Here is a 20,704-nt window from a genome sequence, read left to right on the forward strand (position 1 = left end):
TGCATCGTAAATGTCCCTATTTCTCAAGCTCTGGGAGAGAGTCTTTAAAAATTTTAGCTTCATACCTTAGAGTTGAAGGGACTTAAACAAACTCTCTTTCATCTATCAAATCATTAGTAAAAATATTGATCAGGAGAAAGCAAAAAGCAACTAGTGAGATTTCAGGTGAAGAAAGGAAGGTAAAATACAGCTGATTCCCTCAGATGCTTTTAGGTAAGAGATGTTTTTATTCAGGTGTGTAGGTTGAATCCCATGTCAATCTCTGGCAGCCATGTAAGTACCATCTTTCACATATTAGCTTGTGAGAAGATAACAGAATGATAGTAGGCTTGAGTTTTCTGGTTACATAGAGAAGAAAAAAACACCCTATTTCAGGTGGTAGTTGCATCATCATTTTCTCTATCCTTTAAGCTCTGGGATAGGTTCTGTAAAATTTTTATCTTCGTATCCTTACAGTTGAAAGGATGTGAAAACAACTTTAAATTCAGATCAGCATGCTTTGAAGGATGATAACTCTTAGGAAGATAAAAAAGCATCTTTTCTAGGAACTTTTAAGAAAGTTCTTTAGCATTGTAAGTATATCAAAAGCTATTCTGGTATGCCCCTTTTAAAAATTTTATAACATGTGCCAAGAATGCATTACTTTTATGGTAGATATAAATACACATAATGCCATGTAGAAATCAAATTTTGCTCAAAAGACTTGCACTCTGAGTTGTGATACTAAAAAGTGTTTTATCAGGATCACCTACCCTGGGTAGAAGTAACCTACCTAGCAAAACTGAATAGAATCCTTTACCAGGAAATAACAGATATTTAAGGAACTAGAGGACTTTTCAAGCATTTCTAGTGAAAAGATCAGTGTTGAATAGAAAAATAAGACTTCAAATACAAGACTCAAGAGAAGAATAAAAAGGTAATCATGAAAGAGAAATTCTAAGACACTCAGTAAGGTTAAGACTCTTTACTTCTCTGTATGAGAAGATGATACATATAAATTCTAAGATCCTTTTTATTATTAGGGAAGGTAGAAGGATTGTATATAGAAAGACGCCATGAGGCTGAGTCTGTTCTGTTAAAATGCTGTTAAAAATAACATGGATAGGCAAAAATGAGAGATACCCCCAGGAAAGGGGGAAGGGAAAGACTGAATGGGGAAAATTAACTCATATAAAAGAGGAGCACAAGGAAGAATTCTCAAATATAAGGGGAAATGGAATGGGTCAGAAGCAATGCTTAAAATATCTAAATTCATTCAAAGAGGCAATAGTATGCCTATAGGTATATAGACACACACACGTACGTGTGTGTGTGTGTGTGTGTGTGTGTGTATACACATACATACTTCATTGGCAATAGAAATCTATCTTACCAGCAAAGAAATAGGAAGGGTAAGGGAAAGGAGAAAAGGGAGGTGGGAGGGAGGAAGCAAGGCAGAGTTTAAAGATAAGGCAGAAAGAAAGAAGGCAGTAGTCCAGAAACAAAACAGATTTTAGAGAGATAGAGTAAAAAAGAACAGGTAAAAAGGAGGATGGAGGGAAATGAACAGTTAGCAAACATAACTGTGAATGGGATGAATCCACCCATAAAATAGAAGTAGATAAAAAATTACAAAGCAAAATCCAAGAATATGTCTTTTAAAAAGAAACACACTTTAAACAGAGATACACACAGTTAAAATCAGGGACTGGTGCAGAATATATTTTGCTTCAGATGAGGTTTAAAAAAGCAGATATAGCAACCATGATCTCAGACAAAGTAAAGCAAAAATAGACCTAGGTAAAAGGGATATGCGGGAAACCAAGTCTTGCTAAAAGGTATCATAGACAAGTACAAAGAAGTAATATCAGTACTAAACATATATATACCAAAGGACATAGCATCCAGATTTTTCATAAAGGAAAGGTTAAATGAATTACATAAGGAATTAGCAAAACAATATCAATGAGAAACCTCAACTTTTCCTTCTTAGGACAAGATAAATCTAATCATTAAATAAAACAAGAAAAAAGTTCAGATGAATAGATTTTTTAGAAAAGTTAGCTATGATAGACCTCTGGAGAAAATTGAATGGTAATAGAAAGGAATACCTTTTTCTTTAGCTGTACATGGAACCTGCACAAAACTTCACAACCAAATGCAGAAAGACATAAATACTAAATGAAGTCTTTTCAGATCATGATGCAATAAAAATTACATGTAATAAAGGGCAGAAACTAGACATAGACTGATATCTCACACATATGCCAAGATAAGGTCAAAATGGTTAAGTGATTTAGACATAAAGGGTGACATAAGTAAACTAGGTAAGCATGGAAAAATAAGGGAAGAGTTTATGACCAAATAAGAGAGAGGATCATGAAAAGTAAAATGAATAATTTTGACTGTATGAAATTCAAAAGCATTTGCACAAAGTGAATATGACTACAGTTAGAAGGAAAGTCAAAAACTTGGTGAGAATTTTGCAGCAAATTTCTCTGTTAAAGGTGTGGTTTCTCAAATATTTAGAGAAGTAGCCAAATTTGTGAAAATAAGAGCTATTTCTCACTTGAAAAGGGGTCAAAGGAAATGAACAAGTAGTTTTTAGATAAAGAAATTAAAGCTATCTATAATCATATAAAATGCTTTAAATCACTATTGATTAAATCACTAATTTAAATCACAAATTAAAATAACTCTGAAATATCACCTCACATTTATCAGATTACCTAACAAGACAGAAAAGGAAAATTACAAATGCTAAATGCTGAGGGGGAAATAAGTACATTATTGAACTACTAATAGAGTGGTGTACTAGTCTGACAATTCTGGAGAACAATTTGGAAGTATGTTTAAAGTGTCCATAATACCCTTTGACTTAACAATAAATATCACTTTTTAGGTTTATAATCCAAAGAAATGAGATAGAAAATGTATTTGTACAAAAATATAGCAGTTCTTTTTGTTGTATCAAACAATTGAAAATTGAGGAAAGGTCCATCAGTTGGAGAATGGCTAAAGATGTTGGATTCTGATGGAATACTATTGTGCTATAAGAAATGACAAGCAGGATAGTTTCAGAAAGAATTGGGAAGGCATATATGAACTCATGAAAAGTGAAATGAAAAGAACCAGGAGAATATTGTACACCAAAACAATAATAATATAAGGGGGATCTACTGTGAAAATCTTAGCTACTCTAAACAGGATAATAATCTGAGACAAATACAAAGAATTCTAGATGAATAATGTTATCCTCCAGAAAGAAAATTGATGAACTCTGAATACAGATAAAACATACTTTTTAAATTTCATGTTTCCTTTTTTGTGTCTTGTGTTTTCTTTTGCATTGTGGCTAATCTAGAAATATGAATTTTCACATGTAATTGATTGCATAACTTCTCATATATGGTTGATACCAAATCTCTTGCCTTCTCAAGGAGGGAGAAGGAAAATTTGGAACACAAGGTTTTGCAAAGGTCAATGTTGAAAAATTATTCATGCATATGTTTTGAAAATAAAAAGCTTTAATAATAATAATAATTACTATTATTATTATTATAGTAAAGATTTCCTTGGGTTTGCAAACTAGTTTGTTCCTGAAAGTCAAATTAAAATGCAAGGATTTTAATACCCAACATATTATCCAATCATTTTTATCATTGTGTGATAAATAATTTTTATTGAACAGTCATAGCTTAGGCTAATTAAATTATTCATCTTCACTATTAATTACTATTTTTATTAAATATTACCAGTGTGGGCATGCTAAGTTATCAGAGGTGTACAGGGTTGCTTTTTTCCTTTGGAATTTTGGTTATCCTAAATAATAATTGGCATATGCAAAAAAAAAAAAAATGAAAGAAAGAAGGAAAGAAATCCTATTACTTAGTATGATTTAATGAACAGATCTAATGAACAGCACATTTATGGTTTTCCTTTTTCTCTTTCACACTGATACCCTGATGAAGAGTACTGTTTGCAAAGGGGAGTAGGAGAAGAGCGGGCAGTAATAAACTGATAACCAGAGAAAGACAAAGAGGAAGGGAAAAGCATGTGGATAATTCATAAACTGAATAATTAGTTACTAAATAACTAATGAGGCATATCTCTGACATGAATCTTACTTTTATAATTGTACCTTCCTCCCCCTCACCTTGCATTTCAAATTAACTCCTCATACAATTATCACGAACAAAACATTCTAACATTTTGGATTATTCTCCATTCATTCCCATTTATCTTCAATATATGGGCCTGGGAAGAAAGAACAAACTTCTAGTAGCTTTTCTTGAATTTTGTGTTTAGCCTGGTTAAGCCAAAAAATGCCTGCCATTCTTGAAACATTCTCAACATGATAAGCCGCTGAATCTGGGGTAGGGAAAAGGCTCAAAAAGATCATAGATTTTCATATCTGATGAGATACCAGCAGCATAGCTTCCAGACCACAAAACCATTCAGTCTTTGCTACTATCTTGTATTCTCTTGCCCCCCTTCTGGATATGCAATTGTAAAATAGAGGTGTCTTTGTAGGATAGGGGGCCTTCTTATTTAGGAGACCAGACTGCTAATTTAATTCACATTTTTAAAGTATTTATTAAGCAACCAATACTAGATATGGAGAGACGCAAAGTTTAAATAATGGACAATATCCTAATCCTCTTAGAGATTAGATTATAGAAGGTGGGTAACAGACAGATACAAATAAATAAAATTTTGACAGTTAAGTATCAGAGAGATGCAAAAGAAAGTGCTGTGTCCTCATATCCTTCTGACAGTAGGTAAATCTGAATAGACTTCAGCTAAATTAAAAGAATTTTTTTGTTATACTCATGATTGCTAAGAATTGTTGAAAAAAAAGTTAGTTGTTTGATTAGAAACATAAGTATTCATATGAGCATGCATATTTTTTAGCTCCATATTTGTTTATACATGTTTTCATGCTATCCAGATAATTTTGTTGTTTAGGTATCTAAGTTCCATGTACTATATCAGTTTTCCCTCTTTTCTGTGAAAATATTTCTACCATTTCTGATATTTTCTAGAAACATTGCAGATCTTATTAATTACAAGGGCTATTCATTGATATTATAGAAAACCTCCACTTTCCATAGTGATCCTTAACATCTTTTATGCTTATGTGAAGAGCTTGGCCTTTTTGTATTTTTGTTTCATAGACTTTGAATAATGATGTGAGTACAGATGATGACAATGAATGTACAGAAGAAAAGGAAAGCTATATCTGTGCCGTGTGTCTGGATGTTTATTTCAACCCATATATGTGCTACCCTTGCCACCACATCTTCTGTGAACCTTGCCTCCGGACCCTGGCCAAAGACAACCCAACGAGCACACCCTGTCCATTGTGTCGGACAATCATTTCTAGAGTCTTTTTCCAGACAGGTAACTTTCCTTTTTTGTTTAACCCCTATTAGAGTATTCTCGTATACATGAATATACATATTATATATATATATAAATTTTAAAATGTTTTATACATTATAAGAGAAGAAAAATTCTTGAAAGTAGTACATACTGGGTAGTTTTATATAATTACCATATAAAATTTTAATCTATCAGTACCTTATTTACAGATTCAGATTTACATGCTACAAAAGGACTTGCTTATATGCTTTCATTATTATAAAATGAGTTGTTTAGTTACTTAAAGTATCACTTAGTCTGAGTTGTTTTATTTATTATGCAGGACACTTGCTCATTTTTCTAGGGACTGTGATTCTTTTTAAAAACCAAAATTTAATTCCTTTTACTTAAATGTAATGACAGGCATTCAAGTCAATGACAACCACAGCCCCTTATCTTTCTAGAAACAATGATAAGCATTAATTTCCCAGAGGAAGGGGTAGAAATGGGAAGAGAGGGGACACGGTCTCTAAAATCGTAAATCAGCAGCAAAGAGGTGTAGCAAACAGATGATAACTGGGATAAGGTGAAGCATGGTTAGGAATTTGGACTTAGGAAGAAGATATAATGGCTTCTTACCAATAAGATCAACATAGGCCCACTACAGGAATATCAAAACTAAATTGGTCAGCTGTCCCCAGGTGCAAACTCAGTTGAATCCTGTTTAGAAGGTGGTATAGCAATAGTGTCAGGAAAATAATGAGAGAAGCATGAGCCAGCTAGATGTACCAGGCATGACAGTACAGGTCCAAGTTGGTATCCCAAAATTGAGTTGAACTTCCATTATATTTATCATCTCAAAGACATATCTAAGTTATGTTAAATCATGGATTCTGTGAATCAGTTTCCTGGTTTAAAATGTCTTGAATACATGAAGGGACTACATTTTCATCAGTTTGAGACCTCCATCTAACAAGATAGAACAAGGCATCTATCAACTATAACTAAGTAAAGACCAAGTGACTTGATTAAGGTCACACAGTTAAGTGGTATTTGAACTCAAGTCTTCCTCACTTAAATCCCACATATATTTCATCTGTATCATGTCAGGCAGTGGATAGTGGCACAGTGAATAGAGAGGTGGACCTGGAGGTCTAAGTTCAGAATCAATAGACAGTATCTGTGTTAAATGAAGGAAGGTGTTTATTTTTTTTTTATTTTGTTAACTTTTAGATCTGAACTCAACCCTCTTTCCCCACCCCATATTTTATTAAAAAAAAAAAAAAAAACATATGATGGGGCAGCTAGATGGAGCAGTGGATAGAGCACCAGCCCTGGAGTCAGGAGGACCTGAGACTTAACTCTTATTAAGAGTTAATCCCAATTAACTTGAGAAGTCACTTAATCCCAATTATTTTACAAAAATCCAAATATACTGTGTATACTTATATTTATCAATTCTTTCTCTGGAGGTAGATAGCTTTTTCTCACAGATCGTTTGTGGTTGATTTGAATATTTATAACACTCAAAATAATTTAGCCATTCAGTTATTCTTCAAACTATTGCTGTTACTGTATAAAATATTCTCTTGGTTCTGCTCATTTCACTCTTTTATTATTTTCTGCAATTTTTTCCATGCTTTTTTCCCCCCTCAACATGCTCATCATTTCCTGTGATACTGAGCAAGTTAATTAACCTTTGTTTACCTTGGTTTCCTCATCTGTAAAATGGGAATGACAGGTGGTTGTGAGAGTCAAAGGAGATAATATAAATAAAGTGCTAACACCTTCTCTGGTATAAAATAGGCACTTGAAAATCTGCCTTTCTTTCTCTCAAAATATATACATAATGTTGATTGTAAAAAAGATTTGGAGCCAGCAAATTAAAAAGTAAGCAGGACATTAAATAAATCTTAACTTAATAGACGTTTAGAATTTATCATTAGTCTCACATTAAAATTTGGTAGACATTCTTATCTAATGAAACTCTGAATAATTGAATCCTAAGCAGGATAAAAACAGATAATACAAATTTAGAGTCAAAAGACCAGAATGTCAACCCTAATTCTACTCCTTGCTAATTCTTTAGCTTTGTAGAAGCCATGTAATCTCTCTAGACCTCATTTTTCTTTTCTGTTTATTTAAGAGATTTTATAATCAGTGATTTTGAAAGTCCCTCTGAATTCTGCTCTCAATATGAATCAATATGATCATACCCTTTCACACGAGTTATCTCTGTGTGTCTTTCTCTCTGTCTTTTTCTCATACTTCTCTTCCCTTTCTCTGTTGCTTTCAGACTTGCCTAAGTCTCTCAATCCTGAAAAATAAAAACCTTCACTAGATCCTATCATTCCTTCAAACTCTTGTCTTATGTCTCATCTTACCTCCCTCTACTCCCATTCTGCCAACTTTCTTGAAAAAATTCTGTTGCTACACTTGGTGCCTCTATTTCCTCTCTTCCAATGCCTTCCTCAGCCCTCTGACCTCATCATTGCAACTGAAATTGTTCTTTCTAATGTTTCCAAAGAGGTTTTAATTGCTAGATAGATTTTCTTGGACTTCATCCTTTTTGAGTACTCTGCTGCATTTTACACTGTTGCCAATGCTCTCATACTCTCTTCACTCTCAAATTTTGTGAAAATGTTTTCTCCTTGATCTCCTACCTCTCTAAGCACTCCTTAGCCTCCTTTGCTATTCATCTTTATAATGTGCCCTGTGGGCATTCCCCCTAAGGCTCAGCTCTGAACCTTCTTCTCTTCTCTGTCTATACTTTCTGTCCTGACAACTCCTGAGCATATCATCTATATGCAAATGGCTCAGAACTATAGATCCAGAGCGAATTTTTCCCCTGAGCGAATTTTTCCCCTGAGCCTCAATAGCACCAATTATCTATTGGATAATTCAGATTGCAATTTCTGGACATACCTCACACTCAGCAAATCCAAAGCAGAACACATTTTCTTTCACTCTAAAACTCACCTCCCTCCAGATTTTCATATTTATGTTGGAGGGACTATTATTATACTCTTCCAGGTTCATAACATCAGCAATATCTTTGATTCCTCATTTTCTCTAACCCCATATATATCTTAGTATTTCCACCTACACAACATTTCTCTCATTCAACAATCTCTCTACTCACATAGCCACTACCTGATCTAGCCAGAGCCAGATTAAAATGTAATTGGAAAATATTTAACAAAATAAATAAAAATACAACATAGTTTAAATTGAGTTTGATCCCATTGGCATAAAGAATCATAAGAGGGACTTTAAAGGCTATCAACTTCAGTCCTTTCACTTTACAAATGAGGAAATTGTAAAATGATTTATTCAGGGTCACACCAATAGTGAGTGCTTGAGATGGGATCTGAACCCAGGCCTTCCTAATTCTTAATCCAACCTTCTAGTCACTATTCCACACTGCCTCTTTTTTACACAAATAACATACACATATATACTAATGTACAATATATCATCAATGTACCATTAAACATATAACCTACCATGTTAGTTCAAAGGAGAAAAGAGGTCATTCCTAACTTGGGGAAATTATGAAGACTATGATGGAAGTGGCAATGTAATTAGGATTTGAAGGCTAGGAAGAAATTTAAGATTATTAGAACTATTCTAGAGAAAAGGAAGATTATTTCAGATAGAGGGAAAATTGTAAATGACACATGAGGAAATCTTTGTTTTATATTCAAATATGCCTGAAATATGATCTGTATAAAGAGAAATAATGAAAGAAAAGGTAGGTCAAACCTTGAATTTCTTTGGCTTTGAATGCCAAAGAAGAACTACTAGTTAACTATAATGATAAGTAGTCACTGACAATTTTTGAGTGAGGTTTAAGATCAGATGTATTGAGTAGATACTAATATCTACTAAATATAAGAATTGTGTTGTGGGAAGGGGATGTAGCATATTCATTCAGTTTCTTTTATGCTATTTCTGTGGAAATTAAACTGCTTGAAAAATGTCAGTCTTTTCCTAGTTCTTCTGTGAAATAAATAGAAAAGTTCCAAAAATAGCAGATACTCATTCACTTGTTTTTTCAATTTTATGTTAAAGCGGATACAACATTCATTAGTAATCACTTAACAGAAAGTGTCCTTGGCATGTGCAGTGTCTTTTTGTTACTAAATCATCTCTAAATCTTTGTGAGGTAGGCCAACCAGTGTTCTCCGTTTTACGCTTTACTATGTACACAGATAAAATAATATGACACGATTTTCCAACAAAAGCTGATGATAGGAAAAAAAATCCCCAAAATAAATTAATCTCATTAAGTTTGGGGGTTTTTGTTTGTTTTTATTTTTACTCCCCAATATATAGGAATCAGTATCTTCTCTCTCTGTTTGTTTTTAATTTTTATTCCCAGTATACGAGGATCAATATCTTCTCTCTGCCTACCACATGATAGACAAAATGGATGGTTAGTGAATGAAGTTGTTTTTATTTCAAACACAAAGCTCATCATTACATAAAGGGGACTGTCTTTTAACATTCTATCAGAAAACACATCCTACAGATTTTGCATCGTTATTTTCTAAATCCTTAAATGAAAATGTTTTCTGAACTTTCCCAAGACCAGATTTCTGTGTATTTCACAGGTGCCAAGACAATGAAATAGGAAGCATTTTAGATGATACAGTAGCCTTGGGTACATAATAAAATAGAATTAATAAAATCAATACATTAAGTGAAATGAATGCAGCTAGAAAATCTGAGGTAGAAGACCATTTTTGAGTATAATGTGGAAGCTAAAAGGTACATTAAAAGATGATGTCCACCAGATTCATTATCAGCTGTGAAAGGTTTGTTCTTGGTCAATTTTTGCCAGATTTTCTTATTTTATACTAATAGTCCTGATTGACTTGAGCCCTGATTCTCAGGTTTGTATAGTAGGCATTCTGTAGCATCTTTTCTGTAAATGCTCCATATTATACCATAATCTTCTTAAATCATGTACTGCATATAAAAGAGCATTCACAATTCCCATTAAAATAGAATAGCAAGAATATTTTATGTACTCCAGGTCAGACCCATGGTTGTTTTAAAGAACATTATCCAAAAAAAAAAAAGAACATTATCAAACTTTTTTCAGGGAAATCATCTGTTTGTGTTGTTTATCGAAAAATTATAAGTTTCTTGCTTGGCCTGTTTGGGTTTTATAAATTCCATTTCTGGCAAATGAAACATTATGTATCACACAACATAGAAAACAGCAGGTCAAAGAGAAAAAAAAATGAATAAATCTTGTTACATTACTTGGAGCTCTGTCTTCCTCTTCTCTTCTGACTGCATGAAAAATGCCAGCTGATGTCAGTGGAAATAGGCTGAATAGAGGGGAAACCTTATCTCTTGTTTTGATCAGAATTTCCTCTTTTTGTGATCGGAAGTACTCTGGGTCACCATGGAAAGTTCACCTCTAATGAAAGTATTGACGTAGGTGTCAGTGTAAACTTGGGAAAAAATGTTAATTAAAATTTGCTAGTATAATAGAACTTAGTTTTGATGAACTAAGACCTATCATCCAAGTGTCAGGTTATTCATAATAAATAAATTCATTACAAAAGAGATATATGTAAGAGATTTAAAGCTGCCGTCAGAAATGCTATACCAACTAAAACATGTTCAATATTAGTTAACAATTATTTTGTTCTCATCTTATCATGGTCTTTTCAAAACAGTTTTTCTTATTTATATATTAATTTACTTTATAAACATAACCTATTTTGTCTTATATGACTTTAAAAGGTTATAGTGGAAGAAAATTGATATGAAGAAGGCTGGCAAAAAAAAAAAAAAACTATTGAAAAATAAAATGGGAAAACAAGGCCTGTACTATCAAAAAGTTAAAAATGAAAGCAAAGGAAATAAAGGCAATAAACTTGTATGTAGTATTTACTATGCTTATCACCATGCTAAGTACTTTTTACAAATATTACTTTATTTTTCACAACACATGAATTAAGTGCTAAGATATTTTCACTACAACAGAGTAACATATTAGAATTATACAAGATTGCAGTTCTTTTTTAAAATAATTCTAATCTAATTTTAAATCATGTATTTAAATATTGAACTAAAATCATTACGAAGTTTAATTCATACTTCTAAAACTGAAGTAATCTATATAGAAATCATTCTTAACCTTTTTTTGTGTTGTGGGATTGTATTTTTGAGTTGGGAAATGGTAAGGGTTTTTTTTTTCTCCATCCAAATTTAGAAACCTCTCTGAAATTTACACAAACTCTCTATTAAGTATTTATTGAAAGAGATTATATTCAGGTTAAACTATATCCATGTGGTTACAATATGGTTTTTTTGAGAGTATGATGTGAAATAATAAAGGACTTCTAGTTCTGTTTATTAGAAAGAAAAAAATCCTATGGCCTATGCTATTATGGTGATAGGAGCAATATCAGAGAATTAATACATGAAACATAATCATGTGTAACCATTCCATTTCAGGTTTTATAAGTAAATATATGATCCTTAATATCCTATAGTTTTTAAATATAATTTATGATTATTACATAAACAATAACATCTGAATATTTATTATATACAGATATAACACTGTTTTGTACTGTGTCTCTGCACAATTTGTGCAGTAATTAAAGGGAATCCATGAACTTGGATCAGAATATTAATAATAATGGAGAAAAGGAAATACCCCCCAATAAATAAAAAGAAATAAAAAAGCATAATAATGGTGATAATAATTATAATCATCATCACTATCATTGTTAGTATAATAGTTATTATCCTTAATGGTTGTGCTGTTAGTTATAGTAGGAGAAAGAATAGAAGTAATAGTTTACCTATCATATTTATATAGAGCTTATATATGCCAAGTCCTCTACTAAGCACTATACAAATATTAACATATCTTCTATAATTATATGTGTTTCCCTGAAATGGGAATTTATTGTTACATATTTTAAATTTTCCCTGATGTTCTACTGGGTACTTAACAATGTATTTTTTTTTCTTATTTCCATCTTTCTTTTTCTACTTTTGTTCTTTCTTATTTTTGCAATTAAGTTTAAAAAAAATTTTTAAATTAACTTATTTGATCCCCAACACAACCAGATGAGGTAGGTGTTATTATCATCCCCCTTTTAAAGTTGAGGAAAGTGACTTGGTCAGTCTCATAACTAGTACATGTCTGAGACCAGATATGAATTCGGGTCTTCCTAACTCTGGGCCTAGAATTTCATTCTTTGCTCTATCTAGTTTCCTCTTTAAAAAAAAAAATCATATCTTCATTTTTACTGACTTCTAAGTGAAATTTAGCATTTTCTTCAGTTATTTTAAAATATTATTCAGAAAAGGCTTTACCTGACTGCCAAAAGGATTCATAATACAAAAAAGTTAAGAACCTCTCTTACATAGTTATGCAACATTTCAGTGTTGATACTGTACATTCAGTTTAATCACAATTTAGATTGATGCTTACATGATTCCAATAATACATTCAAAAGGTTAAGAACCTCCCTCTCAAAAGGAAAAAAAATAATCACAAGTCCATTGTAAAATAATGGGTTCACATTAAAAATTCTTGTGTGTCTCCTTAGGTGTGCTGTTAGAAGTTATCTTGCTACAGATTTTGAAAAATGGAATATTATAGACTTTTTCAGTGTCCTATATTATTGTCCAGTCATTTCAGTGATGTCCAAGTCATTGTGACCCCATTTGGAGTTTTCTTGGCAAAGATACTAGGATGATTTGCCATTTCCTTCTCTAGCTAATTTTACAAATAAAGAAACTGAGGCAAACAGAGTTAAGTAATTTGCCTGGGTCACACAGCTAATAAATGTCTTAAGACCAGATTTAACTCAGGTCTTCCTAATTCTACGCCCAGCTTTCTTTTACACCAACTAGCTACCTTTAAGTAATATAGTCTGCAATTTTTAGTTCAAATGTAGTCATATAAAAGAAGCATTCTGGCAAAGCCAAGATGGCACAGAGAAGCCAGGAAGTTGCCTGAGTTCTCCCCAATTTCCCTTCAAAATAACATTAAATAAAGGCTCTGATGAGATTCTGGAGTAACAAAAACTACAAAAAGTTGGAATGATACAATTTTTCAGCTTAAGATGGCTTGTAATAATTTCAGAAAAAAATCAGCCTTCCTTGAATGAAAAGGGAAATACCTCTCAACACAGATAGTGTCCTGGCAAGCCTTGCATAGATCAGAAACAAAGACCCATAGGTCTTGGCTCAATAGGAGTAGAGCCTTCAGTTCTAGTAGAACAGGTAAACTGTCAGCTCAGGAAGCCAGGCAACAATAGACATGAGTAGACTGGGCTAATCCCAGTGCAGTGGGCATATCATCACTGCTATTCAACATGGTAAAGTACTATATGTATTTGAAATAGCAGTGAGAAGAAAAAGAAATCAAAGAAATTGAGACAATAAGGAAAACAAAAAAAGTCAAGAATATCAAGTAAATTAATGACACTTATGAACAAAGGAAAGTAGCCTAGCAATACCAAATCTCAAACTATATTATAAGGAGTAAGTATCAAAACTATCTGATATTTAGGGGGCAGCTAGGTGGTACAATGGATTGAGCATCAGCCCTGAAGTCAGGAGGACCTGAGTTCAAATCTGGTCTCAGACTTTAACACTTCCTAGCTGTGTGACCCCCAATTACCTCATCCAAAGAAAAAAACCTATCTAATATTTGACTTAAAAATAGAGTGATAGATCAGTAGAACAGATTTGGTATATAGGTCACCATAGTAACCTGGTGCTTGATAAACCCAAAGACCCCAGCTATTGGGATAAGAATTCATTATTTAAGAAAACTGGAGAACAATAGAACACAAAATAGGTATAGGCCAACAACTATCTCACTATGTACCAAGATAAGGTCAAAATGTGTGCATGATCTAGACATAAAGGACGACATCATAATCAAATTAGAAGAGCAAGAAATAATATACTTGTCAGATCTATGGAGAAGGAAAGAATTCATGGCCAAACAAGAGATAGAGAGCATTACAAAATGCAAAATAGATAACTTTTATTATGTAAAATTTTTAAAAAATAGACAAAATCAATACAAACAAGATTAGAAGGAAAGTAGAAAAACGAGATGCAATCTTTATCTGTAATAGAAACTTCATTTCTCAGATATATAGAGGACTGAATAAAATTGATAAGAATATAAGCAATTTTCCAATTGATATATAGTAAGGGATATGAACAGGCAGTTTTCAGATGAAGAAATCAAAGCTACATATAATATAGGGATATGAAGAAGTATTCAAAAAACATTTCATTACAGAAGTACAAATTAAAATAACTGAAGTACCACCCTATCATATTAGATCATATAACAGGAAAAAATTATAAATGTTATAGAGAAAGTAGAAAAATTGGGATACTATTGCATTGTTGGTGGAATTGTGAACTTTTCCAATCATTCTGGAGAATAATTTGGAATTAGGCCCAAAGGGCGATCAAACTTTGTATATCTTTAATCTATCTGTATCCTAGAGATAATAAAAAGAAGGAAAGGATTTAGATTTACAAAAACATTAATAGCAACTCTTTTTGTGGTGAAAAATAATAGGAAATCCTGGGTATATCCATCAATTAGGGAATTATTAAAGTTGTGGTATATGAATATAATGGAATAATATTGTTTTATTAGAAGTTATCAGCAGGAGAATGTAAGAAGAAACTTAGACTTACATGGACTGTTACTGAGTGAAGTGAGAAGTACTAAAACAGTAACATTGAGCAATAATTATTATGAGCTCTTCTCAGTAATAAAATGACCATAGACAATTTCAAAAGATTCATGATGGAAAATACTATCCACATCCAGACAAACAAGCAAGGATTCTGAATGCAGATTGAAGTGTACTATTTTCACTCTTTTAACATTTTTTTTTTGGTCTTGTGGCTTTTCCCTTTTCTGATACTTTCACAGCATGGCTAATGTGGAAATATGCTTAAATTGATTGTACATATATAATCCATAACAGATTGCTTGTTGTCTTGGGGAGTGGGGAAGAAAAGAGGAAGGAAGAAAAAAATAGTACTCAATCTTAAATAAGTTTTGGAAGATACTGTTTCATATAATTTGAAAAAATGCTATTAAGTGTAAAAAACAAAACTGTGAGCCTTGAGAGAAGGAACTATTTTGTACTCCCTTTCTTTGTAATTCCAACACTTAACACAGTGCCTGGACATACAGTAGTGTACCAGTGTAGTAAAGTAGCCTAATAAATACTGATTTGATTGCATGGGCAATATAGGATTTTAACTAAGGAAACAAAAGATAAGTTTAATCATTGAGAAGTTAACACTGTGTATTGTCATTTGCAGACAAAATTTTAGAATATGGCTTGGAACCTTAAAATAAAATTTTTGCCAGTAATTTTAAATTGTAGGCCTTTGCTTAAATCCCTAGCAAAATTAGTCACTAATAACTCCCATCAATTCCTTTGTATTTTTGGCCTTTATAGACTGTCTTTTTAACCTAAGCTGACAGTACTACAATGTACAACTATAAAAATATATCAGCTTTACAAATCATTCTTAGTTCATCTTTGTACTTCAGTCCCTCATTTATGAATCAAGGATTAAGATTTAGGAAGATTTCCAAGTTAAACATACAAATAAAGTTCATAGAATCAAACCTTTCAAAGACCAGAGGGGACCTAAAAGTTCCTCTAATCCAACATTATTATTTTACCAATGGAACAAGAGACATCTAGAAAGTTGATGTGAGCTACTCAAAATTACCTAGGTACTAGGAGCATCACTAGGATTTTGTAGTAAGATCTTCATATTTCAGATACAATGTTCTTTTCACTGTATCATACTCTTGTTTTCTTAGTTTGCATAGCATTTTGTTTTTTCCCCATTTTATTTAGTCAACATGTAACAAGTTGCTTTAAGTGTTTTGTTTATACAAAACATATAAGGTACTATGGTGGATACAAAAGCAATTTACATAGTTCTTGCCTTTAAAGAATTTACCATATAGTTAGTAGGGGAGCCAAGCTCTACATACTGTCTGCAAATAATCATGATATAAAGTATGATACAGTAAGTTCAGAGGAGAAAAAGTCAGTTTCAACTGGGATGTCAGGAGAATTAGGGGAAAATTGGTATTTGAGTTATTTATTAAAATGAGTATAATTTTAGGTACTTTTTTTTTAATGGCTAGACACAAGTTAGAAATAGGGAGTTCTGGGTTAAAAGAGTTTGAGAAGTGCCAAAGTGGGGAGAAAGAAAAAGAATAGAGAGAGAAAAGGAGAAAGAGGGGGAAGGCATAGAGGAGAGAGTCAGATATTCTCTATGTTGACCCTAATGATGTCATTTTGGTCCTCTTTAAGAATGAGGGACAACAACCAAAAGAATACAATGATTAAGTTTGATTACTTCTCATAGGTGAAGCAATCAAAGTTCTTTATTAGTTGTCTGCTCAGCATTACCATTTTTCTGCCTTTTTATCCTGGCCTCTTTTTTTGTTGGGGAAGGGAATACAACACAGCCTCTAAAATTGACATGAGCTAATTCCTCAGAATCTTGGCTATGATATTTACCTTCTATTTTGTGCCTTTGTTATTATAGTAATGTGGGTTGGGTAAGACAAAGGAGAATTTCTTCAACCAATCACCTCCCTCAAGACCAAAATATGAATTCATCCCTTCCACAAAACTTCCTGAAATGACCTTATCCCAACTCAATTACTGATTGTCTCTTCACACCTGAGGTATACCACAGTTTCTAGCACATTTTTTCATAATTGAGCTCAACTTGTTTTTGTTTGTTTGTTTGTTTGTTTTTAGCTTTTCCTACTAAGTTGTGAATTCCTAAATAACAGTTCAAGGTCTTTCTGTTTTTTTGTATTTCCCCAAAGAATCAATATAGTTACTACATATATGCTGAGGTCTCAACATATATTTGATAAATGAAATGAAGCAGAAGAAAGTGTGGAAAAGTCATTCTAAGAGTTGTTATTATTGTTATTGTTGTTTTCTTAGTAGTGGAATTAAGGCTTGAAGGTTTTCTAAAGACAGATCATATAGGACATTTGGGAAATTTATCTTTCGTGTGAGAAGAAAAAATTGATTATGACTTTTACTCTTTGAAAAAGATCTGAAAACATGACCATGATATTTAAAAATTTTATCTTTATGATCATATAAGCACTATACCTTGCTTAAATTTGTGCTTTAAAATCTTAATTTTCTTCCATTTTAGATCTGAACAATGCTACAAAAACATACTTTACTAAGGAATACTTGAAAATAAAGCAAAGCTTTCAGAAATCCAATTCAGCAAAATGGCCCCTTCCAAATTGTAGAAAAGCATTCCATCTCTTTGGAGGTAAGTAAAGCAGTATGTAAAAAGCCCATAACATTTTTAGAATCATTTTTCTTACCATTTCTTCTGCAGTTATTTGTCTGCTTAGTTCAATATGTTTTAAATCAAGGAATTAATTAAGTACTCTTTATTTTAAAAAAAAAAAAGTGTGTATTCATTCACCAGAAAATTAAATAAAACAGACAATAATGATTAATTTGAAAAAAGTATTAATCTTAACAAAGTTCATTGTTGTCTTCCCTGGCTTTAAATTTCTTTTTAAAAAAGTTATTTTCCCTATTTTCAAGGAAAGAAACCAATGTTATCTTTTAAAAGGTTATTTCAAAAATCCATTTTTGAAAACTTTGACTGTAACTGTTAACTGACTATAATCCATTCATAGTGAATAAAAGCACTTGAAAAGTATACCAGTAGTTATTAATGTCCCAATTAGAGGTAGGTATTACAAATATTATGATCCTCAATTTTTAGGTAAGTTTATGGAATTTTCCCACATTCCTACATTCCTACTTCACTGATGTATTAATATTCTGCATATTTTTCCCATTTTCCAAATATTTAGGTTAAACAGAAGGTTTAATGTAAACATAATAGCAATAAAGTTTTATGATTATGGCAAATTTTAGAAAAATTGTTTTATACAAAACCACAATATGTCTAAAACCTAGAACACTGGGATTAGTTCTTGCTATTTCTCCATAAGGAAGATAGAATAAGTTTAGGAAACGTACAGAAAAGAGTAACAGAATTAGAGAAATAGAGGAATTTCTGATGAATGTGGACAAAAAAAAAAAAAATGAGACTTCTCTGTCTAAAGAAAATAACTAGACTTCCGGTTAAGATGGCGGAGAGGAGGCTCACAGTTGCATAAGCTCCGCGCTTTCTCTCACTATCCACTTCATTACAAGCCTCTGAATCAATGCTTGACTGAAAAAAACCCACAAATAGTTACCAAGAGAAGCCATCCTTGAGATCCGCCAAGAAAGGTCTGTCTTTACTGGAGGGCTGGGGCGGTTTTAGATCGGGCGCAGGCGGCGGGCAGCAGCAGTGAGAGCACGGGAGCAGACTGGAGAGGGGGTGGAGAGTGATCGTAGCCGTTTCTGCGGGGAGAGCTTCGCTACAGGTTTGGATAATTTCCTCCGGCAGCAAGTCAACAGCCCAGCAGAGAAGCTAAAAACACCGGGGCTGAAGAATACAACCGCAAACAGCTGGAGTCTCTCAGGACCTGGCCCCCCCCCCCTTCCCCCCCCTCAGTGACTCAGCACGCTTTGGGATCTCAGAGCGCAGGCGCAGCACAGTCCTGCTAGTGCCTCACTGCTGCCACCTGCAGTCTGTAGAGGAAGCTCGATAACACACCCAGCCCCCCCCCAAAGAAAGACTCCAGTTTTTTTCTGTTTTTCTTTGGTAGTTTATCTCTGATTAATAGACAGAATGAGCAAGAAGCTGAAGAGGACTTTAACCCTTGACAGCTTCTATACAGATAGAGAGCAGACTCTAAATCCTGAGGAGACTAAAAACAGGCAGTCCCCAGGTGATTCCCCAAAGGAGGAGATCGGCTGTTCCTCAGCACAGATGAACCTCATAGAAGTGATTAAAAAGGCTCTCACAAGGGAGCTAGAAGAAAAATGGGAAAAGAGTCTGGAGAAAGTTAAAGAGAGAGTGGATAAAGAAGTAAAATCCTTGAAAAATAGGATTAGTGAACTGGAAACAGAAAACAGCTCTCTAAAAAACAAAATTGGCGAAATGGAAAAAAATTCCACAGAACAAAAGAACTCAATTGGACAATTAGAGAAAGATTTTAAAAAAGTGAGTGAAGAGAATACTTCACTGAAAATCAGAATTGAACAAGTGGAATTGAATGACTCGAGGAGACAAGAAGAATCAGTCAAGCAAATCCAAAAAAATCAAACAATGGAGAAAAATGTGAAATACCTTCTGGGGAAGACAACAGACCTGGAAAACAGATCCAGGAGAGACAATCTGAGAATCATTGGACTCCCAGAAAAACATGATGAAAAAAAGAGCCTGGACACTGTCTTCCAGGAAATTATCAAAGAGAACTGCCCAGAAGTCATAGGAACAGAGGAAAAAATAAACATTGAAAGGATTCATCGATCACCCACTGAAAGGGATCCTAAAATCAAAACACCAAGGAATATAGTGGCCAAATGCCAGAACCCTCAGGTGAAAGAAAAAATATTGCAAGCGGCTAGAAAAACCCAATTCAAGTATCAAGGAACCACAATAAGGATCACCCAGGATCTGGCAGCATCCACATTAAAAGATCGAAGGGCCTGGAATATGATATTCCGAAAGGCTAAGGAACTTGGTATGCAACCAAAAATAACTTACCCAGCGAGAATGAGCATCTTTTTCCAGGGAAGAAGATGGACATTCAACGAAGTAAGCGAATTTCATCTATTTCTGATGAAAAAACCAGAACTTAACAAAAAGTTTGATCTACAAATATAGAACTCAAGAGAAATCTAAAAAGGTAAAGATTAATCTTGGGAACTATATTTTGACTATATAGATGTATAAAGAATACATGTATACCTTGTTCTAGAAATTGATGTGGAAAGGACATTGTACCAGAAAAAGGGTAAAGTGGGGGTAGTACATCTCATGAAGAGGCATAGGAAACCTATTATATCTGAGAGAAAGAATGGAGGGGATGAATATAGTGGGTATCTTACTGCCTTCAGAATTGGCTTTAAGTGAAAAATCTTAAGACATATTCAATCTATGGTGAAACTTCTCCCATCTCATTGAAAAGTGAGAAGGGAAAAGTGGAAAGGGAAGGAATAAGCTAAGGGGAAGGGAATACGGGAACTGGGAGGGAAAGGGTAAGATAGGGGGAGGAACTCTAAGGAGGGGGGAGGGATACTAAAAAGGGAGGGCTGTGAGAAGCAAGGGGTGCTCACAAGCTTAATACTTGGAAGGGGGGGAAAGGGGAAAGAAGGGAGGAAAGCATAAACCGGGGTTAACAAGATGGCAA

General features: G+C 33.3%; 1 protein-coding gene across 1 annotated transcript in view; it reads left to right on the forward strand.

Moving 5' to 3' along the window:
• The window catches only part of RNF180 (ring finger protein 180), a gene marked incomplete at its 5' end in the record, with an annotated part of 176,715 nt that overhangs the window by 103,182 nt on the left and 52,829 nt on the right, over positions 1–20,704 (forward strand). The window contains 2 exon segments of the mRNA XM_051971248.1: positions 5,157–5,382; positions 17,584–17,709. Coding sequence (XP_051827208.1) covers positions 5,157–5,382; positions 17,584–17,709 — 352 coding nt within the window.

The sequence above is a fragment of the Antechinus flavipes genome, chromosome 1 (genome assembly GCF_016432865.1).
Source record: "Antechinus flavipes isolate AdamAnt ecotype Samford, QLD, Australia chromosome 1, AdamAnt_v2, whole genome shotgun sequence".
Taxonomy (NCBI): Eukaryota; Metazoa; Chordata; class Mammalia; order Dasyuromorphia; family Dasyuridae; genus Antechinus; species Antechinus flavipes.